Genomic DNA, 9,890 nt, shown 5'->3' on the forward strand with positions numbered 1-9,890 from the left:
ATATAATTGTTAATTTATCTTTTCTAAAAATAAAATAAAATAGAAAGTGTATGTTAATAAATTTTGGTGGTATTTACTGATATACACCTACTTAATTTATAGAAAAACTACATTAATAAATTATAACAATGATTTTTTAACATATTTAAAATGTAACATTCTTAAAGAATGAGTGGATGTATATTACTGTATAACGAATTTCATTATTTATCTTGATATATTTTTTATTATAATATTGATATGAAATATTTATTAATTTTATTAATGGTTAATCTTTAGTAAAAATTAATTAATTATCTTTAATAAAATTTCTTTTTGTAATATTTTTTCCCATCTAACTCAACATTGAATCGTTTGATTCGGATCAACAACTATCTGTCTGTATAGAATGGATGTAAATAATGGAGTAGTTTTTTGATGTATAATTCGAAATATATATTTAATCCATTTGAAAAACTACTAGAAACACAATACTTAATGATAATAATGAATAAACTTCAAAGTTGAAAGTCTACAACTGGTCAATAAAAATACAAAAAAGAGAAAAAGTCCAATAAATCCCAAACCAATAAAGAAAGATCACAAAAACATTTGGAGAAAACGCCAAACCAGCCACCAGCATCCAGCGCAAAGCTGCATGTATCTATTCATCATCCCCATCCACGCGCCAAGGGACATCGATTTCAATTCAACCACCGTCACAAATTCACCATTTTTCCTTCCCCTTAAACCCTAATCGATCCCAATCTCAATCAAATTATTCACCTTGATTCCATCCCAGAAAAAAAGACACAAAGAAACAGATTAAGATTAAGGTGAATTACAACTTGTTTCTTATAAATAGAAACGGAATAGGAACGGAGGAGGTAGTATTTGTTTCAGATTCATTCCCGTTTCCAGAAAAAGAAAATAAAACATAATTTTGAGAGATAGAAAGAAATAAATTAAGAAAGGAAGAGAGTGTTGTGTTACTGTGGAGTGAGAGGAGAGAGAGAAATGCCAAGTGTGGCTGTGAAGCTCTACAGCGTGTTCTTCAAGTTCCTCTTGAAGCACCGTCTGCACAACCGAATCCAAACCACTTCCGAACCCTCCGACCCGTTCGGCGTCACGACCCGACCCGAAGAATCCGTCGCTCCAGCGAACCCTTCCTTCTCCGACGGCGTCGCCACTAAAGACATCCACATCGACCCCTTAACCTCTCTCTCCATCCGAATCTTCCTTCCCGAATCCGCCCTCACCCCTCCCGAGCCTCACTCCAACCCTAGGTCCGATCCCCTGCCTCGATCCGCGCGTGCCGACCCCGTTTCGCGGCGGAGTAGCTACGGGCCGCCGCTCCGGGAGGAGCACCGGAGCAGCAGCTTTGGAGGGAGCTCCGGCGTGGAGGGGTTGAACCTGATGTCGGATGGGGTGTACCGGGGGTACGCGCCGGGGAAGCGGGGGGAGCGGCGGAGGCTGCCGGTGATGCTGCAGTTCCACGGTGGCGGGTGGGTGAGCGGCGGGAGCGATTCGGTGGCGAACGACGCGTTCTGCCGGCGGATCGCGAAGGTGTGCGACGTGGTGGTGGTGGCGGTGGGGTACCGGCTGGCGCCGGAGAACCGGTACCCGGCGGCGTTCGAGGACGGCGTGAAGGTGCTGAATTGGCTGGCGAAGCAGGCGAATTTGGCGGAGTGTAGCAAGTCGATGGTGGGTGGGAAGAGTGGAGGGCATAATGTTGGTGGGGAGTTTAAGAAATCGGATTCGCATAAGCATATTGTTGATTCATTTGGGGCTTCTATGGTTGAGCCTTGGTTGGCTGCTCATGCTGATCCTTCAAGGTTGTTACTATTTTCTGATGATTGTGTTTTATTAATGTGTTGGTTATTTTGATTCTGTCTGATTGAGGATTTCAGAATTTAGGTTGAAGTTTGATCTTTTACGAACTTGTGCTTGACTTGTCATTGAACTGCATTTTGTTGTTGTTTTCTGTATGTGTGTGTATGTGGATACAGTTATATGCATTGGCTCTTTTATATATAGTTAGTGGTTCACTAGAGAGTGTGGAGTAAGGTAGGTCCAAGGTTTTGAATTGCTGTTATAGTTTCGCCATGATCCTTGATATTGTGGGAAGTTGGGGAGTTTTACGTTATATGGCTGATGTGGCTGCAATTGCCGTTGCAGAAAACCCAAAAACATTGATGTTGTGGTTGCAGTTATGGTTGTGGACTGTTTATAAAACCTTTGGTATGTCAAGGGATGCTTGAGTTGGGATTTGGGAAGGGAGAGTTTACAAATGAAAGTAGGTAGGGACTAGTGAGTAACTGAGTATCAATCGGCTTATGGTTTTGATTGATGCAAGTCTAAGCTGAAATCCAAATTGTGTATTGATTACTTGGTCGCATTGGATTTGAATTAATATATGGTCCGGTAAACAACTAGCACTCCACATGAGAGTTAGCTTGAGACATTGTTTGATAAGGTCACGCTTCATAGATTTGGGGAAAAGAATTGTTACTTGTTTTGTGTTTTTGTGGATTTACTAATTTCAATCTCGAGTGCGGTCTATGTCTGACTTGTGCTAAAATCACATTTTGGTACATTTTCTGGTTTCAACATATGGATCTGGTTCATATTTGAGGTTGGGATTCTAAGTTGTCATCAGTCAGACTAGAGAGAATGGATTTCTCTAATATTGTTTATATTAGCATTATCTAAATGTGATTTTGCTGAATGATACTGTTTTCTTTCCCCCTTTGGAATTTGTACTTAGATCAGTGATAACTTATTCAACAAAATATACATATTATGAAAAGTACAAACGTATTGCAAGAGAGGCAATAAAGTGATGACTGATGATGGCATGCAAGATATTTGTCTAGTGGAGAGATTACTTGTTGGCTGGCAAAAATCATTCTGCACTACTGTTTAGGGAATCAGAAGCTTTTGTGTATAAAAGAAGTGGACTAGTGGACCTGTAGTGCCTAAGCAACATTTTGTGAATGTTTTTCTTCTAGGATTTCTTTCATTCTTTCTTTCTATCTGATGGTTTGTTTACTATATTTGTTATTGTCGATATCGAATTTCAGTTTTCCCACAATGTTGGGGGGAGTCTTGTGCACTAGGGCACCCTTCTATTCTAATCTTTCAGTTGTCTGCCACCCTATCTCAACTATCTTTTCCATACTAAATGGATTTTTTGTATGTTTTCCTTTAACAAAATTCTATATTTGATCCATGAAGCTTGGTTAGGGAATCTTTAACAACATTTATAGTTTTATACACAAATACCATAATTTTTTTCTTCACAATAATTCTTTTCAGACAATAAAGCACTCTTTATCTGAAGGCATATTCGGCTATTGTTAAAAGTAATAGGGTGAATTGAGAAAATGATTGTTTGACAAAATATGTAGCTATTATCTCCTCTGGGCATGGTGGGAACATACTGGGATACAATGCCTTTCCAAAAGGAAAAATCCTAGTACACTCTCAAAAATAATCTTGTAGGTAGTTTTATGACTTTTCAGATACAGTTTGATAATATTTTATTTTTGACCTGATGGCATGTATGCTTTATGGCTCCATGTATTACATTCATAGTGGAGTGTTGTAATCCTCTTAGGGTACACCTAAAAATCTCTCCTCTTACAGGACCCTGGTAAGTGTGCATTAAAAATTAACAGTTTTTTTAGTACGCTTTTGTATTGTGATCTCATTAACTTCTTCCTTTCATGCTTCCTTTGATTCCAGTTGTAAGATAGTCCTCATGGACTTTCTTGTTCAGTGCTTAACCATTTTATTTCTTTAATATTGAAACAGATGTGTTCTTCTTGGAGCGAGTTGTGGTGCCAATATTGCAGACTACGTGGCACGAAAAGCTGTGGAAGGAGGCAAACTTCTGGACCCTGTCAAGGTGGTAGCACAGGTCCTGATGTATCCATTTTTCATTGGAAGTGTTCCCACACGTTCTGAAATAAAATTGGCAAATTCTTACTTTTATGACAAGGCCATGTGTACGCTTGCCTGGAAACTTTTCCTACCTGAGGAGGAATTTAGTTTGGACCATCCAGCTGCTAATCCCCTTGTCCCAGGCCGGGGTCCTCCTTTAAAGTTGATGCCTCCAACATTGACAGTTGTGGCCGAACATGACTGGATGAGGGATCGTGCCATTGCTTACTCAGAGGAGCTCCGGAAGGTGAATGTTGATGCACCTGTTCTTGAGTATAAGGATGCAGTACATGAATTTGCTACCCTGGACGTCCTTCTGAAAAGCCCTCAGGCCCAGGTTTGTGCTGAGGACATTGCCATATGGGCGAAGAAATATATCTCACTTCGAGGTCATGAATTCTCATATTGAGTAGGATATAGCAGATGATGGTTGACAGGAAGATATTTACCCACCCCAACTACAAAATTAGCTTCAGATCACTCTTTTGCTGCTATTGCATGGGACATGTGATATATTATTTGATTGGTTTTGATTCTTGATAAGGTTTTGGATGTTGACCGGTTCCATGTGCATACCCCCTGCCAGTTTATTATTTTTTGTTTGTAAGATAGTTGTCTGAGAGAGTAGGATTAGTTGAGCCAGTGAGATGCATTCACCTGCACTTGACCATTCTTGTGCCATTTTTTCCTGTGTATTATGGTGTCCTATTTTTCATGAAAAGAATATAAAATTTAATGAACCATTCTCTTAGCGTGAGTATGTGGTATGCAATTCATTACCCAACATTATGGCCCCCTCCGAAAGGTGTGAGGGAGTGTTCAACAGACCATGCTGACCCTCAGAACCCTTTGTGTTATACTTTTTCATTGATTTTTATTAGCTATGTGGGTTCTATGACTTCTTTCAAGGTACTAATATGCAAAGCAGAACTCTGTCCATTGAGAGCTGGTCTCCATTTTGCCGGGATCTTCATTATCACAAATTCTGTGGAGTCAAACTCTTGGCTAGTTTGGTTTCCCATCTGATTGGGGGAGAATGTGGATAAGAGATGTGAAACTCAGAAGCTATCCATTTAAGCTTGTGCTGTGAATGTGGAAAAGACACAAGTCTGAAACCGTGTTGGCCTCAATATTGGAAGCACTTTGAGGGTAGGGGTAGCCAGACTTTGGTGTATGCTCAGATTGATCATTGTTGGATTTTCTGGGCATATGCTATTGGCCTAAGATAGCTCCTCTGTCGACTGTTCTGCAAACTTAAGTTCGAGGACTTACACGAATATTTGGTTGTGGAAAGTCGTTTTGTTAACTTTAGAGCAGTATTGAAAAACAATCTGAACAAAATTATGTGATATGATAACAAAAAGGTATATTTGGAGCACTTTTCTTGTCAGTGCTGTGATTTCTTAGCTGTACACTGCCTTTACTACGTAAAGGGAAAACACCTAGAAACATTACTATTCATTAAGTGCGTCGAATCATTTCGTTACTTTCAATGCATTACGCATTTGAGAGCGTTTGAGGGGAACAGAAGTGATTATTTTCAAATTAAGTTATAAAACATGCACTAAGTTAAGCAGAGAAGTTGTTTGGACGTCAAATTTATACTGCTTTTTTTTTTTTTTTATAACACTTCAATTTTATATAACATTTTTGCAAATATTGATTGTGATGTAGCTTATTACTCACACATATTTGTGACTACACGATTGAAATAAATAAATAAATAAAAAGGCTGAAAATTGGCAATGATAACTAGCTCCCATTGTTATGAGCACTATTGGTTAGCCACTTTCTTAGGTAAACGCGTGATTTCTGACTGAAGAGGAAGGTGAGACCTCTCAATCCCGTTTTATTGGAGATAGTTTCGTCTCAGCAACTGCAGTAGTAACTACCAGGTGGAGAACATGTTCACTCGTGGAATTTTATTTTATTTTTCCTACTTGTGAGTTAAATAAAAAGTAATTCAGTTTTTTTTTTCCTTTTTGATGCATAATCATTCTTGAGATGTGTTTAGATAATTAATGTGAAAATACCATTGTTTTGGGTTAATGAATGTTGAAACATTAAAACATATACGTTGAAAAGAATGAATTTTGGGTTTGAGCTTAGTTTATCTAAATGTAAAAGTTAGTAAGAGCCTATTCTGGTTTTAAACTGTCAATTAAAATTATTAGAAAGAGTAGAATAGTATTTAAAAAATATTAAAAAAATTAAATATGTTCACTTTTAGTAAAAATTGTCTCTTTTTAGTCTTTCATCTATAAAAAATATGTTGCATGATTTTCATTTGGTTAAAATATCCTTTTAGTACTTTGTTTTTGGTAATTTTAGTTTTAGTCTTTTATGTTTTAAAATTCATGTTTTTGTTCCTTTAAATTTGCATCCTTACCTAAAATGGTCATTTCATCAATTTTTCACAAATACTGTTGGTCTTTTTTTATTTTAAAATAATTAATTTTAATGTAATAGTGATTATTAATTATCACCATGCTTAAATTAGTTATTTATTATTATACGTAACTAAAATAATTAGTTTAAACATAAAACTAACCACATTCTTTTTATTAAATTGTTCGAAATTTTATGATCAAGCTTCATCTCTTCCAAAAAATATAAGAATTTGTCACAAATAAACAAAATCACAATCTCAGACTTTTTTCACCTAAATAATACAAAAAAATAAAATAATTATCCAAATAATATAACTCAAAAAATATTTACACATAATACAAATTATTGTGCACGATGAGAAATTGGTCTCCAAACCGATTTTTCACCTTCGTTTTATTATTATTTTTTTCTTCAAAATTTGCCTTACTAAATTGGTTTTTGGCGAAGCATATCGTTTTGTAAAACTGTTTTTTTTGTTTTAATTTTTTAGTTTACTAATTTATATATATTAATTTATAAAAAATATAATTTATCTAGAATAAAATTTAAGAAAAATCCATATATTTAAATACTCAATATAAATATAATTTAGTTAAATATATGTGAAAAATGCATATATTTAAGTGATCCAATTATTTTACCTAAACAAATTAAATAAATAAAATATGTTCAATATTTAAGTGGTTTTTTTGTTATTTCCTTTTTAATTTTATTTTGTTTTTTTAAATCCCTATTTATTTTTTCCTTTTTAATTATCTATATTTATGTTTAAATTGTTTAAACTAAAAATAATTTGTAGTTTGAGAAAACTTTGTATTTTTTTATTTCTTTTAATTTTATTTGTAGTTTAAAATGAAATAAAGTGACTTAAGAGAAAGTGTTGTTAAAAAGTAATTTTAAGATGATATTTCTACTATATTTTAAGATTAGTCTATTATCCAATATAAAGAAAAATTAGACTTATCTAAAAACTTTAAAATAAAATAAATCTTTAAATAGATTAATAGACCAAATTAAAATTTTAAATAGATTAAATCAAAGTTAAAAATAAAATCTATAATAGATAATAGACCAAACTTAATCTATAAAAGTTATTTTTTAAATTAGAAAAATATTTAAGTTAATGATAAAATATATTTTATTTTATTTTCAAATTTTAATTAAATAAAAACATTTAGCTTATTAAAAATAAGTGGAGAAAATAGGAATGATAATAAAAAGAAAAAAAGAATGTAGCAAACAAGCAAAAGAAGATAAAAAATATAGCAACAAGTTGAATTGAACTAAAATATTTAAATTTGAAACAATACAACAAAATTTTAAAAATACAAAGAATATGACATAAATTCAACATTGTTGGCTTGAGCCTACATGGTGAGAATAATTTTTCTTTGAATGACCTGGGATGTGACACACGGAACATTGCTTTGGTTGACTTGATTCTCGAATATCCATTTCGGTGTGGATACGAGAGGAGACAGAATAACCCTTAATACTTTTTTTTTCTTGTCTAGGTCAGGGCAGATCATTGGCTCATGCCATGATGGCCAATACGCTTCGTTGCAAAATTCTCTGTATACGTTGGAAACACTTTCCAACGTATACAAAAGATGTATGTAATTCATGTACTCATGATGAGCATGCTTACAAGCAATAACAACATGAGAACAAGACATGTACAAATTCTAGAATTTTCCATAGTCACACTATCTTTCATCCAACTTGATTGTGAAATCTCCAACGAACCGAACCTCTCTCGAGTTTATTGTCTCTTGGACCAAGAACCATGTGTCGCGATATTTTGTTTAGCAATTGCGTATAAACTTGGCCAGATGCAAGCATTATTGCGGCTTCTCTCCCTCTTTTGCTGAACAACGCATTACACCTTAGATATGTTGATTTTACTAGTGCACCTATTGGCAGATTTCTTGATTTATCGAGTACCGAATTCATCAACTCAGCAAGATTGGTGGTCATGTGCCTCCATCGTCGGCCACCATCCAATGCAAGAGTTCATTTTTCTCGCAAAATATCGCTAAGCCAATTAATTGCTTGGTCAACATCTAGTTCCTCCCTCGGAATGTTGTAGTAGTGATTGAACATAGATTTTGTCCTTGCATATGTTAAGTAATTATAAACATACAATTTCAATATTGTGAATAATACAAAATAAAGTGATATTTAATATGAAGAGAAAGAAGTTTGGCGCTCACCCATATTGATAATTAGTTTTTTGATGGCATTGTTCTTGTACTCCTCATGTAATTTTGTGCAATGTGTCAAATGCAGAACACATGCATAGAATTTTGTCGTCCATCCATTATCACGTCTTGAGTAGATACTTTTTATTGACTCGAGCTTGTCTGAAATCAAACACAAACCATGTTGTGGGTGACATGCCATTTTAAATTTTGGAGGAAGAAAAGCCATGTTCCCATTGATTCACTCCTGGCAACAGCAAAGACTATTGGATGGATTTTATTGTTGCCATCTCGTGCAACTGCCACAAGGAAGATCCCCTTGTACTTACAGTACAACCATTTTCCATCGACCTGAACCACAGTCTTGCAATATTGGAACCCATCGATACATGGTCTGAAGCTCCAAAAAATATGATGGAACATGAATAAACCCTTTAGTGCTTGACCTTGATGTGGTGGCATTGGGCGTGTTTCCTTCTCCACGATCATACCAGGAAGAAATTGTTACATAGCTTAAAAAAATCTCAGTAAATCATGGTACGATATTTCCTAGTTGTCGTAGATGTTTTCAATAACCTTTTGCTTTACCAACCATGCTTTTCGATACATGATGGTGTATCCTTCAGTGCTTTTGATGTGTGCTATCAAGGCTGGTACTGAAGTCAATGGATTGTTTTCAATCAAGTTATGGATGCTTTTACTGATGAGAAAATACGAAAACTTTGCATGATCTTGTGAGATTGACGAATTTGAGCATGTATGGAATTCACAGAGCTTTCTTATTTCCCACTGCTTACTTGCAAGGATGTATGATGCCTTGCACCTCCAAGCACAACTATCTTCATCATAAATGATAATTAGTTTTGTTAGGTTCGATAGTTGTGTCTTATAGTCAGCTCCTTTGTTCATATTATACTACTGCAAAACATGTTGTACTTCTTGTTTTGTCACAAATCACATTCCTTCAAAGAGAGTCTCCATCGGATGTTGGACTTCTTCATTATTCAAGCAATGACCATATTCAAAATATTGAGAATTGGATTCTTTAAAATTTTGCATGTGTGGTGGTATGTAGTATGGTGGTACGGTTGTGATCGGTGAAACAAGCTCATATTCTTCCTCATCATCTTCCTCCTGGGGTTGATTGTGTAGAACTTCATCTTCATCCTCACTAAAGAGACAAAGTTCTTTGTTAGGTAAGCCAAGCTTTGTTGTAAACTCAGGCTCGATTGGTAGGCTTGATGAGGTAGGCTCTACTACAGGGATACTCAGGTATGGGTGGGGTTGATCCTAAGTAGTATAAAATGCTTGCGAGTCTAAAAAATTGGTGAAAATGGTGCAAAAAGAAGTTGGGTAAAAGAAGATGTGTTTGGT

At 35.2% G+C, this 9,890-nt stretch overlaps 1 protein-coding gene across 1 annotated transcript; it reads left to right on the forward strand.

Annotated features, from left to right (window-relative positions):
- The first annotated feature begins 526 nt into the window (after positions 1-526).
- LOC100775445 (probable carboxylesterase 11) lies at positions 527-5,302 on the forward strand. Its single transcript, XM_003553854.5, has 2 exons — positions 527-1,814; positions 3,796-5,302. The coding sequence occupies exons 1-2, from the start codon at positions 997-999 to the stop codon at positions 4,331-4,333; spliced, it is 1,356 nt and encodes a 451-aa protein (XP_003553902.2). The 5' UTR covers positions 527-996; the 3' UTR covers positions 4,334-5,302.
- Positions 5,303-9,890: the final 4,588 nt, after the last annotated feature.

This window comes from Glycine max, chromosome 19 (genome assembly GCF_000004515.6).
Source record: "Glycine max cultivar Williams 82 chromosome 19, Glycine_max_v4.0, whole genome shotgun sequence".
Classification (NCBI taxonomy): domain Eukaryota; kingdom Viridiplantae; phylum Streptophyta; class Magnoliopsida; order Fabales; family Fabaceae; genus Glycine; species Glycine max.